Source organism: Vipera berus, assembly GCF_964194415.1.
Source record: "Vipera berus genome assembly, chromosome: 1".
Classification (NCBI taxonomy): Eukaryota; Metazoa; Chordata; class Lepidosauria; order Squamata; family Viperidae; genus Vipera; species Vipera berus.
Genome location: NC_138202.1, coordinates 236,564,559 through 236,586,888, shown reverse-complemented (window position 1 = coordinate 236,586,888; position 22,330 = coordinate 236,564,559). Strand labels below are relative to the sequence as shown.

At 36.9% G+C, this 22,330-nt stretch overlaps 1 protein-coding gene across 26 annotated transcripts in view; it reads right to left on the bottom strand.

The window, feature by feature from the left end:
• Window positions 1-22,330, bottom strand: part of RIMS1 (regulating synaptic membrane exocytosis 1) — a gene marked incomplete at both ends in the record, with an annotated part of 304,965 nt that overhangs the window by 56,444 nt on the left and 226,191 nt on the right. For 11 of the 26 annotated variants that reach the window (XM_081313245.1, XM_081313236.1, XM_081313230.1 and 8 more), the window contains 2 exons: window positions 2,195-2,304; window positions 6,343-6,414. In XM_081313245.1, the coding sequence (XP_081169371.1) occupies window positions 2,195-2,304; window positions 6,343-6,414 (182 nt within the window). Of the gene's footprint in view, window positions 1-2,194; window positions 2,305-6,342; window positions 6,415-8,525; window positions 8,604-11,692; window positions 11,768-22,330 lie in introns of all 26 variants that reach the window. The other 15 variants (XM_081313244.1, XM_081313246.1, XM_081313235.1 and 12 more) reach the window with 4 other exon arrangements.

Sequence of the window (22,330 nt, the reverse complement as noted above, 5' to 3'; positions counted from 1 at the left end):
TTTTAGAGAAAAGTGGTGTGTTTGAAATGCTATGACAAGACATTGGCTGTCATCCAAACATGATACTGACAACCCTAATCCAGTAAAATTAATGAAATTTATAAACTGGCATATATATCACAATTATAGTCACCATTAATCAACAGATTCACAATAATCAGGAAATCAATAAAAGCAAATCACATAATCTGTATTTTTGTAATTTGCATATTTTCATTGGACCTGTTTCTCTGTAATCAGTTCTATGTTGTATCCTCTGTATTTTTTTTTTGTTTCTCATTATTTTTGTAAGCATTTTTAAACACTTGATATTATTTCCCAGAATACAGAAATATCTCAATATGCTACAGGCAAATAAGGACAGATGCTACAAGAATAATTTGCTAAATTCTACTAAATTAAAATTTTTGCAAGAAAAGTATGCATTATCATCTTTGAATTAACATACTGTACATTTCTTATGTTACGATCAAGCTCTCTTCCTTCTGGTGCATATTCCATATACTCCATACTACAAAAACGGCTGATCTATTTTGATCCCATCCCATTTGTAAAAATAGCAGACATTCCAAATGATAGAAATTAATTTCTGTTGACGGTTAGAGTTAACTAGTTAGAAGTTAGTTCTGTTCCAAGAAGTAATCTCTCCGTAAAATAGCCAAAGTCACACTATTGTTTGCTTCACATTTGCAACTGGACAATAATACTGTATGGCAGAACTTAAGACAAAATTCTCAAGTCAAAACATTTTTCAAGCCACCCAAGGCACACATTTTAAAACTGCATTTCTTTACTATATTTAAAGTGACAGCATTGAAGAAGACTGCAAAAAAAAAAGAAGAAGAGGAAATGTACTAGGCAGATATGAGGACTCACCCTGAATGCCAGCTATGCAGATATGGCACACTTTAATATAATAAATTGATTAGTGCTTTCAGAAACTAACCAGAAAAAAATTTAGATTCACATTAAATTTGTACCAACATGATGAATAACAAGTCAGCCCTGAGAACAAGTGAAATTAAGTGTACTGAAGTGTAAGAACAATCACGTTGGATGCCTTTTTTTCTATTTTATTGAAATTGCTCAAATTTTCCACTTTTAATAGTTCGAAATTGATTTCCAGCCAACAAAATCATGTAAGCATAAATTTGATGACACAACATTTGTAATGAGAAATTGCATGGACAATTTGTGTTTCTTCACAATATGAATTATATAACACATAGTATGTATGTATGATCTTACAGTAAGAAAAAATTATATATGAATACCAACAAAAAAAATCCCCTTTCCTCCTAGAAAAATGAGGGGTGGAAATTAGCACACTTTCATATTTTGATACTCTAAAGAAGCACAAGTGGGTGAACAAAGAACTGTATGCGTATTGTATTTGGTAATTCTTCAATGAGATCTCCAATTGGTTTTCATTAGGAAACTCAACTCACATGTTATAAATATTGGCAAAAGATGAATATCTAAATATTATTTTCTAAAAGGATATAGGATACTAGCATAATATACAGAAGGAAAAATCGAAAACCTGTTATGAAACACAATGTAAAAAATATAAATTGTATGAATACATTGTATATGATTTCTAATTCAAACCTAACAGTTGTGGATTTTCACAAGAAAGTTATATAACTTTGAAATGCAGTAATTATGTTGTTTTAAATAGGACAGAGTGGACTAGTGGACAACACTCTTTTGAAATTTCAACAGCCAACCTTCTAAAATGTAGTTCCCTTATATTCCTTTGTGTTTCACCCAGTAATACATTTTACCCATATTTTCATTGGATTTTGACATGCTCAGAAAGGGATTTCATTAGTCTTGTTCACATTCCTGTCACCAAATTGCCATCAATTAGCTTCAGCTAACAAAACAAAATAAAATTCAAGACATGTCAATAAATAGAATGAGGATCTCCAAACATCTTGGGGATAAAATAAAGAATAAATGATCACAGAAATAATTGATATGTATCTGCACAAATAAAACATCAACCTTTTTTAATCACCCATACAATTCAATACATGTTTTAATACATGTCCTACCCTATCAGTGGAAACCAATAAAAACATGAAGAATCTATTAAGCAAGATCCAAGAAGTTTTTGAAAAACAAGAGGAGAAAGGAAGAGGAAAACAGAGCTAAGATTTTCAAACTATAAACTAGTTTTTTTTGATACCTTGCTCTATACTGCCACTCCTGATGGGAACTTGTGGAAGCTGTCTCCCCTTACGGCTGAAAGACATATCTGCTGGAGATGACTGCATGGGACTTCCTGGTTGGCGCATTCTGCAGGAAAAAAAATAACATTAAATAGGATGGTGTCACACACAAACAAATCAATGATACATTATAAATACAAGAAAATGTTAAAATATCAAAAAGAAAATATACACAAACTATCTTACTATATTTATGTTCTTAATGTGAGAGGTCTAGTGGTTAAGGTACCAGGCTAAAAAGCGGGAAACCGTGAGTTCAGGTGCCACTTTAGCCATGAAATCCAGCTGGGAGACTTTGCGCCAGTCTCTTTCTCTCTCTCAGCCCAACCCACCTCACAGGTTTGTTGTTTTGGGGAAAATAGGAAGAGGAAGGTATGTTGGATATGTACGCTGTTTTGTGAATCTATAAAACTATCAGTAAAAAGCTAAGCATTTGACAATTTTGTGGAATTAATAATATTGTTATATCCATACGTCAACTCTTTTTTAAACAGAATGTTAGAACATGTTCACACATCACCAGATGAGAAATCTCTGAGAATATAATTCCAGGATATTTTTTCAGCTGGTATTTATGCCATCTCATTTCTACATTTCCTCTTTTGAAATCATTGCTTTGTTAAAATCATGGACATAATTACCTTAATATTGCAATACTCAGTGTGGTATTATTAGGAAACTGCAATAGCCCAGATCATTTAAAAGATAACAGAAAGTATTACAGAGAAATTACAAAAAATAAAATGACCATTTAAATAGAGATCTATTATCAAAAACTATCATTTGCTTCTTCTGGTACATGAATGAAAACTACCTTCCCAAGATCCAAAATCATTCCTGACAGATAATGCACTCTTCTCTCTCAGTGTGATAGCCCTACTGTTGTAAGAAACATAGAATTTTGCAGATTTCTCTGCCTCCCGAGTGAGGGAAATGCATAATACAAGAACATGTCCTTCATCGAATTATCAGGGTTTTGCACTGAAGTACTGCAACATTCTGAAAATTTTCATATGAATCCACTGTACATCAGAATGATGGGAACACAAAACACAACCAGATTTTAATTAGTAATCCCTTTGTCTGATATAAATAATTCAATGAATGAAGATAGACTGAGCAAAGGATGTAAGAAAACATTAGATATCATGGAGGTGGTGGTCACATCTGTGAGGCAGAAACTAATCTTGTGAATATATTTAATAGCAACCTAATCAAAAATAGAGAAGTTGGAGGTGCTTCCAATAAGCATTGTGTCCTGCTGGTACTGCATTTATGAGAAAAACATAGGAAGGAGAGATCTTTGAGATAGTACACAATTCCAGACTGTTATTCCTTGTGAATAGACTGCAAGTAGATAGCAGTTGAGTTATGAGTTGAGTGGCTGGGAGTTGACGGATACCTACAAAGCTCATGCTTGTAATGCAGACTTTCAAGGGATAAAGCATGGCCAAATCTAATTTCTTCAACTCTTTCTGAAGTTTTTTTTTAAACTCTACTGTAAGTATTAATACCCTTGAGATCAGCAAGGTTTGACTGTATTCATCAGGTGAATTGCTTTTTCCTTGGAAAAGGGGTTTTAAATATGATTTTAAAAGTTCTGGAAAATATTATATTTTGGACTAAACAGTAAAAGGATGCTTAGAATGTGGATTGTAGAAAGTTAACAATGGATTAAGTGTTCAGATGGAATTGGAATTATAGATTTATAGGAATTAATTAGAAGAATTCTTCTCATGCAAAAAGGTGATTGGGGCTTTTTAAGAGGAAATATAGTATTGGGACCTGGAAAGTCTGATGGTAAAGGGATCTTGAGGACAATAAATTCATCTCATTAAGAAAGAATGAAGCTCAATCTCTGATGGAAGTTTTTGCATTTTGGTCTTCCAAAATTACTTGATATGATAGATAGATCCTGCATCAATAAAGTTACAAAAGAAGAACAAGCAACAAATTAAGTTGAATATAGCTGTAAATGTGTCAATAAAGACAAAAATATTGAGAAGATGTTTTGGATATATAAACAAAACTGATGGGTATTTCGCTAAGTAAAGGAGATATACAATTATTAAACCAGAAAAGTGATTTGGATGAATTTATCTCACTAGGTCCATGAAAGAGGCCTGTTGAAATCCTGAAATAGTTTATGAGAAGTAATAATAAAAGGATGATTTTTTACTTGCTGGATGTATAATGAGTTCTGGGACTATATTTGATGGGGTTAAAATTAACATTGTTAAAAGTTTAGGCAAGAAATACAGGTTTGGCTTATTTGATCAAGGTTAAAATAGAAAATTAGTTATATCTGGTTTTCCTTACTGTACTTTTGCTGATAAAGAACAAATGATGAGGATTTTCTACACTTTTGTTCCTTTTTTAGATTTTTTTCTTATTATATTCCTATATTTTATAGTTTGTATTAGTTTTTATTCTTTCTATTTGTAATTCTTAATTAAAATATTTTAAAATAGAGAAGTTGGCACTGAACCTCCAGAAACTAGGTGGTGAATAATGGTCTGATACTAGAATGATTTCTAGATCTTGACTGAGTATGATATTTTCCCCTAACTATGACTGGGAGATCACGGATTCTTAGGGCTAGAAATCCCCTTCTAGAAACACATGGTAGTAGCACCCTTGAAATAATACAATGATTAATACAAGTATTCATGAATTTTTTTAAGGGTAAATCATGTCAGACTAAGTGTGTGTCATTTTTGCCAACTGAGAAAAAGATGTGGTTATTATAAATCCCAATTTCAGCAAAATATTGGGCAAAGTAATTCATGATATTCCAGTTAGCAAGCTCATTAACATGGGATGGGTAGCAGATCTATTAGGCCAATGTGTAACTGGACTGAAAACCATATGATCAAAATATTCATCAATAGTTTCAAATACAAATACCAAGTTCTTCATTAGAAAACAGAAATCAAATATACTGGTAAAGGATGAAATGGAGAACACATAGCTTGATATGGTATGTGCAAAAGGTTGTTAGAATAGCATTGATCAAGCTGAATGAAAGTCAGCAGAGGGATTTATCTACTTAAATAGCAAATTAAATTTTAAGCCACCTCAATAGAAATAGCATTTCCAAATTAAAGAAAGTAATAATTCTGTTTTTTATTGCTTAGATCCACTGTATCCGGTTTTAGAAAGATTCAGAGAAAATATATAAAAAAAGATTGTAGAACAAAACAAAGAGATTCAGGGAATTCAAAATTAATTCAGTGACACTAAAGGAATTATGTAAGTTTAGTGTTGAAAAAAAATGACTTGGGGAGATGTCTTAGCCCTTTTGAACTACCTGAAGGTTTCACACTGAAAAAGATCAAGACTTGTTCTCTGCTGATCTGAATAGAAGGGACAGAATAAGCATCCTGTCAGTCTGTGTTAATTCACTGCATACACCTTCTAGTTGAGGAGATATGAAGCGAAGTAACCTGCCTCAGGTTAGCGATCCATCTAAGGGTGATTGTTTTTTTCTTGTAAACTAGATCATAAGCTTTTTGCTTTGCTTCTCTTAGTGAGCAAACCTTGTTTCTGTCCTCTGTGAGCAGTTCAATAAACTTGGCTCAAGCAGATCGTGTATGGTCTCTGCTCAGCAATCAGATAGGAGGATTTTACTCTTTAGCGGTGCCACTGGTTTGCTTTGACAGAGCATATACAGTTTCAACTTTAAAGAGAGTGGAAATGGACAAAGAAATTCCACAAAGAGATTCCATGCCAATTGCACTTCAAGACTCCGTGATTCCTTGCTGTAAATAGACATATGTTAGAGCAGGTAAATTTAAAACTTGTGAATTTCAACTTCCAGAATTCCCCATCGGGGTGGGGAATTCTGGGAGCTGAAGCTGAAGTGCACAAGTCTTAAAGTTGCCAAATTTAGAGACTCGTGTTAGAGCTATTTAGCAACAGCTTTGCAAAACCTTAGTAACAAGTCTTTGACAGACTTTACATATTTAAGATTATGACATGTGCATAATCATATTAACAAAAAGTTTATTATGACCAAAGATCAGCATGACATCTGCATAATGACAATAACATCAGCAAACTGATCAAGGCACGTTGTTGTTACATACTGCAAAATCCATCTTACCTTTCTGTTTCTGATGCAGAGCTTTTCCTAGTCTGTTTTTGGGTGCTATATCTTTCTACCTTTCTGGGATGCCTGTGAAATGAGATTCCAAAAAAAAAAAAAATGAAAAAAGAAGCAAGCAGAAAATTGCAAAGATTTAGCTTGATTTCTTGCAAATGGAAGTGCAAAAACGTTTAGGTTTTCTGAACGTCTACTAATAATGGACTTTGGAGAAAATGCCATCTGCACCCACCTTACTTTAATCTAACAAATTCAGTTTCTTTGGTATAGATAATGCTAACCAGGCTGACTATTCCTCAAATGCTAAACAATTCTAAAATTGAAGCCATGGAAAACGTCCATTACTGGTTAAAATCCAACATTAAGGGTCTGGTAGAAAAGTGAAATTCTCCTGGGTTAAAATTCAAAAAAGATTCTCTTGTATTATATGTATGCAGTATAAAAGAAAAATAGCACAATTTAACTGTGGTAATAAAAGCATTGCTAATAAACTTGGGCAGATATATGTTATTTGAATTACACATTGATAAGCTATAGAAAACACATTTGCATGTAGTAACTGTGAGACCTATTATATACTTTGGCTATAGCTTATGCAACTAAATAATAAGAATGTATGAATGTTACATTTGGATGTTAAATTCAAATAGAGTCAAACCATCTGATCACAACTCAGCTGGGTTCTTGCTATATTAAACTGTCAACATATCATGCCCTCTGGCTGTTTTTAAGATTATATAGTCAGGCTGATTTCAGAATTTGAAAAAAAGAAAGAAAAAGAAAGAGGAAAAAATCAGTACCGCTTCAATTGAGCTGTTTAAAAGTATTACCCCCTGTATTTTTCACTGACCACAGGTATTCACAGCAACTTTATTTTGTCATAACCCTAACATGACAGCTGAGAACAGGTTAGGTGAAAACTTGTTTATTCTTAAATCACAATAAAAAGAATCCAAGCCTGCAATCCGCTATCAGCATGGTCTTGAAAAAAAAATTGAGGGGTTTGATCTATTGTGATTAAAGGAACATCATTTGAAGAGCTGGCTAATTGAGATTTTCTATATGCATTCAAAGAGAGGCCTAAAATACAGTAACATCATTACAGGCCAACTATTAACTTTGGTTTTCATTCCACAATGTAGTCCCAAAAGCCATAACGCTAGGTTTCAGAAGCTTGAAAACATCATGATAGTTCTCTTCAGAATTTCAACACAGCACATCAGAGACCTTAGGATCTAGGATAGCAATAGCACTTAGACTTATGTACCGCTTCCCAGTGCTTTACAGCCCTCTCTAAGCAGTTTTACAGTATCAGCACATTGCCCCCAACAATCTGGGTCCTCATTTTACCGACCTCAGAAGGATGGAAGGCTGAGTCAACCTTGAGTCGGTGAAACTCAAACTGCCAAACTGCAGGCAGCTGGGAGTCAGCATAACCACTGCGCCACCACAGCTCAGTTCATGCATTCCTTGGAGTTTCGCAGTGTGGTGATTGTGCCCTCTCACTATCCGATAAGCATGTTTCTCAGGGTAGCATGTAACATGTCCTGACTCTCACTTCCATTTTCTGTTACATTTCATTGGTCTCCTTGAGGTCTATGGTCTAAACTTTTTAATGAATTTTTTGTCTGTTGCATTGTCTTATGGTTTTTCATTCGTGAAACCTTTCTTGAAAGATCTGTAGACATTATTTAGCTGTACTAGCTGCTACGCATTTTTCTATTTTTTGGGATATCTGCAGCATGGGTTTTGGGCAGTGTTAACGACCTTCTTACTCCTTCTGTTATGCACTGTTAATAGAAGAGCATCTTATATATAATAGTTTTATGTTTTTTTATAGTAAAGAACTAAAAGCATCTATGATCCATAAACTTACAGGATCCTTTAAAGATTTGGTAAAAGTCCAAAATCTTAAAGTCCAAAATCTTAAATAATCTGCTGACTTGATCAGAAAGGGAATCCAATAAAAAAATGAAGATATTTAAACAGTTACTTAATGAAACACATACAAAGATGCAACACGCACACACACACACACACATTTATCAAACAGTAAAACATCCTTCAAAGATGTAGAAAATAACAATATAATATGTGACAGAGCTAGGTTATAAATTAAGATTTTAGTATTTAATTTCATGTATTATACATGTGGAGCTGCAAGACAACTTTAGCAAGGATACCTCTGTATTTCTTCTGGATTAGCACTTAGGAAGTTTAAACTGTCTTGTTTTGGATTGCAAGACTCCGGCAGTGTTGTTCTTCACAAGTTTTGGAAACATGGAAGTGAAAGTTGAACAGAATGGATAGAAACAAATAGAAACAGAGAGATGGTCACATGCGGTGAAAATGGAGACATGCAATCAAGATATTTATATGACAAGAGCATTCCACTATTACATCCAGCAACATTTCTATGTTCTCTTTTTCAGTGTATTTAAGGAGGTTTTTTTTTAAAGAGTGATGTAATAACTGTTACAAAATAAAATGAAAGCCAGTAATAAACACTAAAGACCAACATATTCTCATCAATAACACCAAAGAATATGCAGAAATTCAGAAATAATTTGGAAAAGGCCATTTGGAGTGCAGAGAGTTATGAATTTAGCATCCATATGCATTTCATTAAATGCATACATTTTAATCCTGGGAAGAGACATAAAACACTGCAGAACATACGGTATATACATTCCAAACAAACTTTTCCAAATTATTTCCAAACTCTTACATAATCTACTGACATCTCTCCAGCCCTGTCAGGAAATACTCTCAAGAGCTGCCACACGAGTGTATTTTTGTGAGTGGCTTTTAAAAATCTGTGTATTTGTTCTGACATCCTTTCTGATTTTTCTCTTATGTTGCCACAAAAATAATTTCTTTTAGCAATACAGATTTAATAAAAAAATAGTATGCATTTATTTTGCAGAGGAGAGCAATTTTCAAGATAGTACTGAGCATATTTTTCGTAGTTATTCTAGGCTGAGATACATATCCTAACTTGTTATATACACACCCATACAAATTCTAAAAACAATGGACCTAAATGCTTCCATTGTAGATCAATAGTTGAAAAGAAAACATTCTTGGAGTTTGGATTGAAGTATGGATATTGACTTTCCATACAGGTTCTTATAAGCAAATATTTTTTCAACTATTACAAAAATATTGGTTGATCCACAATAGGATTATAGGATTATAGCATGTAAAAAAAATTCTCATTCAATATCTAAGAAGACACTAAGCTCCTTTTTGCTACCTAATTGCTTAATTAGGGGCACAGCTAGTATTTTTTTTCTACCTGACAGTATGATAACCTGGCCAATATCAGAACCGAACAATTTTTAATTTTTGGTTTGGTTTTTAAACTCTGTCACAAAGCCTACTAACTTTATTTGGTTTTGCTTCTCAAAAGCTAACTGAAATGTTGATGCTTTGACATTTAATGAAAAGATTGAAAAAGACAGTTAACTTTGGCAGGAATAAGTGAACCCAAAAATTTCCACAAAAACTATTTTATCTGTCTACTTCTAGGGTAATCCTGTCTACTTCCACACTAACCATTTTTAATAAGAGAGGCCTTCTGAGGATAAAAAAATGGTATTTGACACTTCGATACCTGCAGTATTTTGATAATGAAAATAGTTTAGTTACTAACTTGAGACAGTAGACACTTCATATTTTCAATTCAGCTGGATATTATTTAAATGTCATTTTAATAAATAATACTTGTGTATAAAAGAAACTGCCTTATTGATGTTTTATGGAGAGTTAAACTAAGGCTTATTACATACTATAATAAATAATACTCAGAAACAGAGATATACAATGAATAGATTTTCTGGGAATCACAATCTCAAATGCATCTGGAGAAGATTACATCACTGACATCTCTTTCTTTCAACAAGACTTCCCTTTGATCTTCTCCTTGCATACACACACAAATCTGTTTCTAAGAATCCTCAAAGCATTTAGAGCATTTTTATTGGCGCAAGGATGTGCTGAGGATAGAGGTGTAAATACTATTCACTTATAATGTGAATTATCAGATTTGGGCTATAAAAATCCAATCAAGTAACAATTTGCAGCAGAGATGAGAAAATAGTGCTTCTCTTCTGCTGATTAGTGTTAACATGTATTTTTGCATCCATAATTCTACTTATAATCCAGAATTAGATATTGAGAAGAGTTGATAAGAAAGATTATCTGAATGCATAATTTGGCAGCCCAATTAAAAAGAGCAATTTGCTTTAAGGGACAACGTATGAAAAAAAAAGTTTATTATCCAAGAATGATGCAGCATCAAGATTCAAAGAATAAAATCATAATACAACAACATCAACAAACCAATAGATGATATTTACATATATCACATTTGGCCAATCAGCATATAAAGAGAAATCCAAAGCACTGGAATTAGCAGTTGCCTTGTTCAGAATGTCTGTCACCAAAAAATTTAAAGTAAAAAAATATAAATATACCATTACACAAACTCATTGTTGTAAATTGAATTAATAAAGATAGGGCACAATTTGGCCTGATGTTAGGAAGACTTAAATCACTGATTTCATTGAGGTTCAGCATGCCAAACTTGTCCAGAGCTACAATCCCTTGTAGAAAAAGGCTGGATTCCATATATTACAATGTAATCCTAGAGGATTTTTACACAGATGTAAGTCTCAGTACTAAACTGGTTTATTCCTATGAAGTTGTCCTGTAGAATAGCTTGAGATCAAGCTTTATGTTTAATTACTGGGGAGCAAACCTCATAGAATTCAGTGGAGCTAAGACATGCATGACATGCATGTAGTATAAAGCACAAAATTAAAGCATCATTGTAGTGATGCTACTCTTGCTACAAAGTAGGACGCAACTATTGTCAGGAATCATAAGAGACTAAAGACAAAGGAGCAAAATATGCTCTACTACAGAGCTCAAATGCTTATTTTGTATGTTAATCTCAAAAGTCTAAGGGAAATGTTTTCCTCGTCAACTAAAGATTGATTCCTTTACTACACTTCTCTTCCTCATTTCTCTCATATATAACTATCCCTCTTGCTCAAGGTCCCAAATGCAAGCTTTTTTAACCTATGTTGATACATAAGAGGGCCTAAATAAATGTTTTCCAGTGATAGCCAACTGAGAGTTGAGTTCATCACAAAATATGCTATTCAACGTGTGACTGACACTGACTTAAAAGTTGCTCTATAATCACTGAGTGAAGTTCAAGGACAACATCTCACAACGTTGCAAATTTGGGTTCCTGGAAACTGAAATGTTAAACACGTGCTGTTCCTACTTGATATGAATGATTCAGCAAGCTACTTTTCAGCTAGGAGGAGCTGACTAGTACCTGTCATCCTCCGGAGATGCATGTTGGATATGAATCCGGGGACTAGTGGGTCTTCTATCTAGTGAGGGGGACCATCTACTTCGGTTTGTTCATTGAATATAATAGGAAGAAAAACAGAACATTTAGTGAACAACTTTATTTTTTAAAAAAATGCAAAAAAAATCCCCCTAAAAAGTACCTCAAAAAAACAACACACCACCAGTGTCCATTTTGTTTAAATCACGTTCAACCTACTGAAATTTTGTCTGAATTTATATTAACCTGGATTACTTACATTGAATTTCCAGACATATTTGCAAACTATTCTGCTTTTTAAAAAAAAATAGCAGTCAAGTAGCAATCTTGTGCAGAATTCAGTTTTTGATGAGTTTGCTATCTGTCTGGGGTTCCAATTTTGACCCTAAGAAGGTGCATTTTCTGGTATGCTCGAGGTCACATAATCCACTGGTCACAGACCCCAATCTTTTGATAATTTATTTTTCACATTATACTGCGTTATGCAATGTAACTTTGCGTGCTTTGAAAATAATTCAGAAGAGAGCAAGCAGAAGCCCAACAACTCTTTAAAAGCAGCAATGTCTTTTTCAGGCTTCCATGCAAGCATTCTTTAAAGAGGTATTGCACTTAAGCTTGAACACACATTCCAAAACACTTTTTCTGAATCCCTTTCAAAACATGTGAAGTACTGGTATAAAGTACCTTTTTAAATTGATAAGCCATTTTATATCATTAAGATGACTAATGGACCAAACATCTGCATTTCAAATATCCTTGTATTTTACAATACAATATGCATTCTTGTTAAAAATTAAATTAATAGTTTAAAACATAAAGGATATGTTACTATTGACATTTCTCCATTTTGGGTAGTCAGGATTTTTGCTTGCTTACTTAAATCAAATAATTCTGTTACTGCACTTGTGGAATTTAAGCCCCTTATCACACAGATAAAGGGAAATAAAATATTTTCCTTGTATGCCTCATAGCATATTCTTATTCTGAGTGAAGGAATTGCCTGGAGGTGCATCAAATAATTTAGACTGTTGTCATTTGGTCTATGGTCATTCTGGGAATTACAAATCTTATTTTTCTTAGCATTAAAGAAATCTCTTCCATACAACAATGAAGTGCTCATGGGCAGATATTCTTAATATGAACATTTTAACTAATTCTTGAATTGTTTCTAGTCTTAGTCACACGTAGCCATTTGGTCACATTAGTCATAACTATTTTAAGTCCCAGTAATTTCAGTAAATATACTCTGGATCCAATCTACTACGTCAACCAGTCAACCAGTATTAACTTTGTGGAATGTCACTTATTTTCCTAGTTATAGCATTAATAATTAAAGATGTATTTGTCTGCTAGCATAGAGATGTAGAGATGTAAAGAGACTCATTATAGCCAGAAAAACATTTCTTTAATCAGAAAGTTTGGAACAATATATGGATCTCAGTGTTCTATTTTCATTCTTTCTCTTGCACATCTTGACATTCAAATTGTTGAGTGCTTTTCACTTAGAAAGCATCCATGATAATGCATGACTGGACCCTGAAAAAACAGGATTTTTGTAGGAGTATAATATTCTGGGTGCTAAAATTTAGATGTGTGTGTGAGAGGGGTTAGGGTTAGAGACTTTTCATCATGTATCTTTTATATTCCATTCACAATTTTCTGAATCTTTTCTCTTATTACAACCTCATTATTCCTGGATGTTTCTTCATATTAAACATATTGTAAATATTTGGGTGTATGCTATGTTTAAAAAGTGAATTGAACTATTCTTTTTTTTTTTAAAAAAGTTATGTAACTGACTTTCATCAATTATAAATTTTAGCTAGTGTCAAGAAAACAGTGTAAAAGTACTATCTGTTCTATTTGAGATATAAAATTTCAGCAAACAGCAAATTGTACACATTGTTAGTTGTTCTTTTTTTGAGATACTTTCCAGTTTTGATCAAAGAGTTTTATGAAAAAAGCAGACTATATATCAGGGTTGTTAGCATTCTAGCATATTAGTAAAATTTCCAAGATACTTTAAAAGGCTGTTAATAAGCGTCAGGTTTTCCTGTAAGCCAAATATTAAAGCTATTTAGGCACCAGTGCACTCAAAGCCCTTAATATGCTGATATTTTGTATAATCAAACAATAAAAATAAAAAGACTCATTTGCAAACATGCATTACATTGTGTAAAAATGTGATCTCACATAACTTGTTTCAATGCTGCGGAATGTATTATAGACAATTAATACATAGGATGCCATGCATTTGGACATAGTTTTCCAGATTAACTGTAACAATGATAACACAGGTAATCAATCATACCATTATACACAACTATCACATACACTGCTACATTAAAATACTGCATTCATTGTAAGAAATCACACTAAAACATAACAATATGCTGAATTATGATCAGTCATAGAAGTTATCTTCTGGAGATGTTGCAAATATTCTACAAATTTTGAGCTACCACAGAATTCTGAAACACATAAATAACACCACACAGTAGAATGAATGGACTTTGGGTTTTCTCACGTCTGAAATAATTGTTGGGTAGAACAGGAGTGTTATGGGACACACCAGAGCACAGTCAGCAACTCATGCACTAACTTTTTCTTTGTTCTCAAAAAGACAACTGTCTATCTGCCTATGCAAAGATATGGATGGCACCCTGCCATGTCCTGCAATTCTAGAAAGCTCTTAAGACCCGGGTCTATTCCCAGACCTGGGATTAATGTTGGACAATCCTGTCACACTATTATTTTGTTCTGTTCTAGTAATTTTAGTCTAGACTGTTGTTTATGTGGATTTTAATTGTTCTACTCATTTTGTCCATTTTGTAAGCTGCCCAGAGTCTTCTGGAGTGGGCAGCCACAGTAAATTAAATTAATGAAGTGCTAATGGGCAGAGTTGTAAGTGGGCCTTAACAGAAGAAACAGAGCTGAAATAAAATAGGAAGTTCTCTGCTTTAGAATTGTAACATCTCTCTAGATGTTGTCTGCTAAGGTATTCTGAAACTATAGCAATGTACTCTGAAACACGAGACATATCATGGATACTACTTGAAGATAATGATGCCTACTTTGCATCAGTATGAGCGGAACCATATCTGCTACATTTGACAGCTCCCTTGCTCATACAACTGTGTGGAATCTTTTATTTATGATCCTAGATGCTCCCTTAATAGCATTAAGGGTATGTGCAAAATGTTTGGCCTAAGGGCTATAGAAGCTGCCAGCTTTTATAGGTACCTTTGCACCATAAGAAAGGTTTACCCTTTTTTGCTGTAATTCTTTCAGCCATTGCAGTCTTGGTGGGAGCAACATCTTCCCATCCCTCTGACCCTATTATAGATCACTTATTTCCCACAGCCATCAGTAAGCTTAAGAGTAATACCACACAGCTAGCAATCTCCTCCACTTTGTCCAGCTAAATCTAATCTATTAGGAAAAGCACATGGTCCCCCTAGTAGCTTTGTGGATTTGTTGGAGGAGGAACCTTTTACCCCCACATCCCCCCACATATTCCTGAGTTCATGTTGGCATTAGCAGTAAGAAGCCAGTAATCTGTTCCCTGCCAGCCAGCTGATATGTCTCATTAGCTGACTAGTGGTAAAAAGTACTATGGCTGCCAAAAAGTATGGCCAAGATCTGTTTCTTAATAAATTTTTACAGAATGCTGGAAAATATTAATAATATGATATTCAGGGTCATAGAAAATTTCCCATGCTTGATTTTACATTTATGTAATAGAGTCCTACATGTTAAGAGCAGGAAAGCTTATTCAATGTTTTGAAGGATCAGTACAAAATGACAATATTGTAAATCAATTTTTTTTTTATTGAAAAGTTTTAAAATACAGTTTTCCTTTAGAAAACCCCCCTTCCCCCTCCCTCCTCCCCTCCCTACCTCCCCCCTATCCCCCCCCTCCCCCTCTCCCTCCTCCCTCCCCTGCCTCCCCCCCCTACTTCCCCTCCTCCCCCCCTCCCCCCCCCGACTTCCCAGAGCAAAATACAAGGTATATATCTAAAAAGCAATCATAAACAATCATATACTAACAATTATAAACTCTAAAATCCATCACTCTCTAGCTTATATAGAGTAAACCAATCCTTAATAATACTAAATATGTGTAAAGAACTAAAATAAAAGAAAACTAGCGTCATTCCCATCTATGTTCTTCCACAATTCACTATTTCCTAAACATATTCTCATTTACACATCACAAGCACCTATCCCTATTAACCTCTCTAGCCAAAATAGGCTATAATAGATAGTTCTTACACAAATTAACCCACATTAACCCACAAAACTTTCTTCCTCTTCCTCTGTAGTAAATTGTCCATTAATTCCAAATTAAAGATTCTGTTACCATACATATCATCCCAAAACTCTTAAAAACACAACTACCACTTGACTATCAGTATGTTGTGGAAGTTCCATAGATTTCTACTGGTCCTATTTTCTTATCTTTTTTGAGCGTTTTAAGGCAGCACGCGTCACCCTCTGTTCTCTAGGATCATCCAAAAGAGTTGCAGCTTGATCTCCTCCTGTACCATTCTTGTCTATCTGTCCATCTTCATCCTCTTGATGTTCTCCTTCTCCAGATCCCTCTGCAGCTTCCAAAAGTGTTGATGGGGTTGCTTTTAAGACATTGTTGTAAAAATCATGCGCTTGCTTCACAGTACCCAAACAGTACCTTTTGCCTTCATACATGAAGCTCAACCCAGCTGGGATCTCCCATCTGAACCTTATATCTCTTTGCTTGAGCTCTTGCACAAGAAATATAAAGTCCTTCCTTCTCTTTAAAATCTTTGGAGGAATTTCTTTTAGAACCAAAACTTCTTGACCAGCAATCACAACTTTAGTATCATAGGCAGCTTGTATAACTTCATCTCTGATTTCCCTTTTTACAAAATAAACCACCACATCTCTAGGCAACTTTCTCTGTTTAGCAATCCACGAGTTCACACAAAACACTTTGTCCATGCCTTGTTTTATTTCAGATGCTGGATGGTTCAATACCACCTCAAAAGCCTCAGAAACCAGCTGCTTTAAATCTTCCTTAATATTCTCTTTTAGGCCTCTAATTCTAACAGCAAACTGCATCTGGTAAAATTGAGCCAGACTCAGTTCGCTATCCATTTTGTCTTTTAAATCTTCAATTTCCAATACTTTTGCTTCTAATATAGCATTCTTTTGAGTCAGTTCTTCCACTTTGTCATCCAGCACCTCCACACATTTAGCTACTTTATGCACTGAGGACAAAATGTCTACCTTCATCTCTCTGAGTTTCTGTTCCATCCTTTCTTCCATTCTCTGCTCCAATTTCTCCAATTTCTCCTCCATCTGTGCAAATTTAACACCCATTGACTCCAAAATTAACTGGGTATGTTTTTCAAGATCCTTCAATGTCAATACATCTGGAGAATGCAACGCCTGCAGTAATGATTGTTGTTGCACCGGAGAATTTCCAGCACTCCGAAAAGTTCTAGGGGGAGGTTTAGACGCCATCTTTTACTTACAATTGTGACGCACTTTCACTTTAAGTTTTAAGCAAAGTCCATCAAGCTCGAGAGTAAAACAAAATAATCCTCTTCATCTCTTCATCTTTCCCTCTTGTACTGCTCTGCCTGCTCTTTTCCTTTCATAGTCTCTCCTTCAAGCAGGGATGGTCGCAGACGCCTGGCTCTGCTCCATGAAGTCCGGAGCAGAGACGCTAGCCAGCTGGGAGCAGCCCAGGCTGCGGGGGAGTTCGATCCTTCAGCCGCCCAAGCTCCAAGCTCGGGCGGCCCTGGAGAACTCAACCCCTACCTGGGGGCTCACCCCCTCCTCTTCTCCCGAGGAGGGGGCTTCAAATTCGCCCGAACAGCTGATCGGCGCTGTTTCGGGCGAAAAATCACACAGCTGAGCGGCGGGCAGCCCGGGAAGGCTGTCTCCGGCGCCGCGGAGCCACCGGAAGTCCAATATTGTAAATCAATTAAAATCACTTCAAGATCTTAAAATCTCTTATATCTCCAGAAACTCTTGCGCTTGCAAAAGACTTATTAGCAATTTTCTAACTGAACCGTCTTTTCTTTTCACAAAAGTGCTTTAAAGGGGTTTTTGGGGGAGTTGTGGCACTTTTTCTAATTCCTTAGAGGACATTTGGTTATAAAGAAGGAAAAATCCTCTTGCTCTGGTATCCTAGATTATGAGGTACTCGGTGTCAAAATTAAAATATTTGCTCGATCTTTTGGTCTTTCTTCTGGTCTTTCTTCTTCAGAAATTTTAACTGCTAAATTTAAACTTTAAGTTGGTTACATTAACTGCCGTTCTGAATTCTGTTATGAGACCATCTTATTTTTATGGTGACCGTATGATTATTTTTATCATACACACATATAGGCAAAAAATTTAATCCCACTCCATAAAGGTTCACTTTTTATTAACTTCCTATATTATTTCTGGAAACACTTTTCTCCACTTTTCCCATTTCATCCATCATGGTGAGATTGCACTTATTTACTCATTGTTGTTGGTAAAAACATGAATTGGGCATGCTTGGCCAAGTGCTGGCTACCGACTGAAGTGGCCAAGGCCATATATGGTAATAGACAAGACCTTCGATGTAATGTCTTATTGGGATAAGGCTCCCTGCCAGTGCCAACATTTCATACATGTTTATAAGAACTTTACTAAATGTGGGATCTGCATCCTAAAACCAAGACAACTTTATAAATCAAATTATATATTATATATTATATATTATATATTATATATTATATATTATATATTATATATATTCTTTGTTAGCAAGCCAAAAAAATTTACACAAGTATGAGCTGCCACTGCTGTGGCTACTGCCTGTAGATGGCCTTGGGTTAGGCTGAAACAGGAATAAGATTTGTCCCGTGTTTGGGGCCTAAGCAAGTGTATTCTAAATACTTAACAAACATTTAACACACACACACACACACACACACACACACACACACATATATATATATATATATATCAGCCTAACCTAAGGCCATCCACAACCTGTAGTCACAACTGTGACAACTCATTATTTGTGTAATTTTTTTGGATTGCTAACAAAGAATTAATGGCCATATCAGTCTCCCTTTAATTCTTTGTTAGCAATCCAAAAAATTTACACACACACACACACACACACACACGTGTGTGTGTGTGTGTGTGTGTGTGTGTGTGTGTGTGTTAAGTGTTTGTTAAGTATTTAGAATACCTTGCTAGGCCCCAAACAGGGGACAAATCTTTATTTCCTGTTTCAGCCTAACCCAAGGCCATCCACAGGCAGTAGTCACAGCAGTGACAGCTCATATTTGTGCCATCCAAAAAATTTACACACACACACACACACACACACACACACGGTTGTGCAATCAGGCTAAAAGAATTGGCTTAATATTGCAGAATATCCTTCAGTCATAATATCAGCTGATTCAAATTTCCAGACGTCAGTTCAAAAGCTTGAACACCATTGAAGATCAGTGCTGCTCCCAAAATAAATTATGTGAAATAAATTGCTACTGTCAGCCCATGCAATTCTGCACACTAGGCAAGTAGAGCTTTTAAATTATATAAAGCACTTCCTGAAATAAACATTTCTGTAAAGTTTCCCCCATGTTCATAGCTCCTGGTCCTGTATTGGATGTTTAGGGGTATTTGGGGTGTTCAGGGTGCATGGGATGTTCAGAGGTACCTGCTGCACCGTTTTTAGGGCTGCTTGTTCACCTGGTGCTCAGTTCTTACCTGTGGCGCCCATTAGCTTTTATATGACAGCAGCCATACCCCCAATAAAATCATCTAGGCAGATGGTCCAAACCACGTGAGATCACCAAGCTAACAAATGTAAACAGTTTCAAATACTTGGGAAGCATCATCTTGAGCAATGGGACTTTGGATAAAGAAATTGACTTCAGGATCAGCAAGACCAGCCAGGCACTAGATCAGTTGTATATTAGAGTGCTCAATCAACATAACAACCATATTTCCAGCAAACTAAAAGTCTACAAAACTGTGGTTTCCCCCTCCCTCCTATGTGGATGTAAGTTCTGGATTCTGTACTGATGATACATCGAACAATTGGAGAAATTTCACTTGCACACTCTCCGCTCCACTCTTGGCATTTGTGGGCAAGGCTATGTTTCAACCTAGATGTTTTGGATGATACAAAGGCCTCCAGCACAAAGTCCCTGATTACCAAAACCTGAGGCTGTGGTTGGAACATGCCATCAGAATGGATGACCCCTGTATGTCACACTGGTTGCTTTATAGCATATGGAGTCTGGGGAGAGACTTCAAGGTTGACCGTGCAAGCACAACAATGAAAGTGTGAAAGAAGCCCTATGCCACTGTGATCTCCAACCAAGGGAACCAGAAGCTGCAGCTGTTGACAGAATCTGGTAGTGAGCCCCAGGCTATAAAACTACCACCGGATTTGAAGACAGGCACTACCAAAACCTGATAGAAAACTACGAGTGGCATCACAGAATAACTTTCATAGTTACTAAAATGGACTTATATTATGCTAGACTCTGTGCTTTCAGGTTGGGACTGCAGAGCTACCTCTGTGTCCACAGATGAGCTGCTGCCCAACAGAGTGTCTTCTTTGACTCAACCAGATATCTATCTATCTATCATCTATCTATCTATCTATCTATCTATCTATCTATCTATCTATCTATCTATCTGGAAACTGGAAGCAGAGAGGAAAAGGTCATAAGATAGACAGACAGACAGACACAGACAGACACAGACAGACAGACAGACAGACAGACAGATAGATAGATACAGATAGAATCTATCTATCTATATACATGAATTATGACCTTTTCATCTCTGCTTCCAGTTTTACAGTGAAATAGTTTTATTTATCAGTTATTTGGAATCACTAAGGATAATGTGCATCAGAATCTAAAAAGTATGTTGGGCTAAAGTTTCCCAGAGAAAAAGCTTAAAGATTATATAAACTATCACTATGAGTTGTTTGTGGGAAAGGCAAGGACAGTTACCATTATCCTAATGAAACTGTCAGGATAGGGCACAGGTCGGCAACCTGCGGCTCTGGAGCCGCATGCGGCTCTTTGAGCCGTCTCTTGCGGCTCCCAGCCGCCCGGTGCGCGCGCACCTCTTCCAACGGGCAGTGGTGCGCGCGCACCTCTCCAAATGGAGAGTGGCACCACCCGTTTGGAGAGGTGCACGCGCACCTCCCCGAATGGGCGGAGGTGCGCGCGCACCTCCCCAAGCGGGCAGCGGTGCCGCTCTTTGAGGAAGCTGCCGCGGCCCGTCTGTGAAGCTGCCGAAAGCGGCAGCTTAGCAGACGGGCCGCGGCAGCTTCCTCAAAGAGCGGCGCCCCTGCCCATTCCGAGAGGTGCGCGCGCACCACTCCGAACGACCGGAGGTGCGCGCGTACCTCCGCGCGAATGGGCAGCGGTGCCGCTCTTTCAGGAAGCCCGCCGCGGCCCATCTGTGAAGCTGCCGAAAGCGGCAGCTTAGCAGACGGGCCGCGGCAGCTTCCTCAAAGAGCGGCGCCCCTGCCTATTCAGAGAGGTGCGCGCGCACCTCTCCGAACGACCGGAGGTGCGCGCGTACCTCCGCGCGAATGGGCAGCGGTGCCGCTCTTTCAGGAAGCCCGCCGCGGCCCGTCTGTCAAGCTGCCGAAAGCGGCAGCTTAGCAGACGGGCCGCGGCAGCTTCCTCAAAGAGCGGCGCCCCTGCCCATTCAGAGAGGTGCGCGCGCACCTCTCCGAACGACCGGAGGTGCGCGCGCACCTCCGCGCGAACGGGCAGCGGTGCCGCTCTTTGAGGAAGCTGCCGCTTTCGGCAGCTTCCTGAAAGAGCGGCACCGCTGCCCCTTCGCACGGAGGTACGCGCGCACCTCCCCAAAGGTTTGGGGAGGTGCGCGCGCAACTCCGGTCGTTCGGAGAGGTGCGCGCGCACCTCTCGGAATGGGCAGGGGCGCCGCTCTTTGAGGAAGCTGCCACGGCCCGTCTGCAAAGCTGCCGAAAGCGGCAGCTTTGCAGACGGGCCGTCGCCATCGGGCAACCGAGAACCGGTTCCATCTCATTTTTAAAAAAATGGCAGCCGCGTGCGTCCGCGCATGCGCAAAAAAACCTTTTTGCGCATGCGCGTGCATGGACACACGCACGCGGCTCCCTCTTTTTTTAATTTGTGATGGAACCGGTTCCCAGTGGCTCTTTTTCTTTTTTAGGTTGCCGACCCCTGGGATAGGGCATGGATTTGAATCCAAGATGTTATATGCTGAGGTATCAGTCTTAATTGTTAAGAGACAATAAATTATGGGAAATTCTTTGTTTTTTAAGCATCTCAGTAATTTTGTGCTCTGCTTATTTTTAACAATGTCCCTGAAAAAAGGATAAATACACTTATATCCTAATTCTTCCTTCAATAAGCTCAAAGTGCTTAGAATAGGGTTTACAAGCATATTTGATAATACATCAACTGAAGAATATGTTATGTTTCAGAAAATGTTCAGGATAAATAAACTGGCCTAATTTTTGATTTGTTTTCCTTTTTATATTCAATATTGCATGTGCCATAAAACCAAAAATGTTAAGACAAATGCTGTTGACTTGGATTAGATTCCATATTAAAACAAAAGAAAATT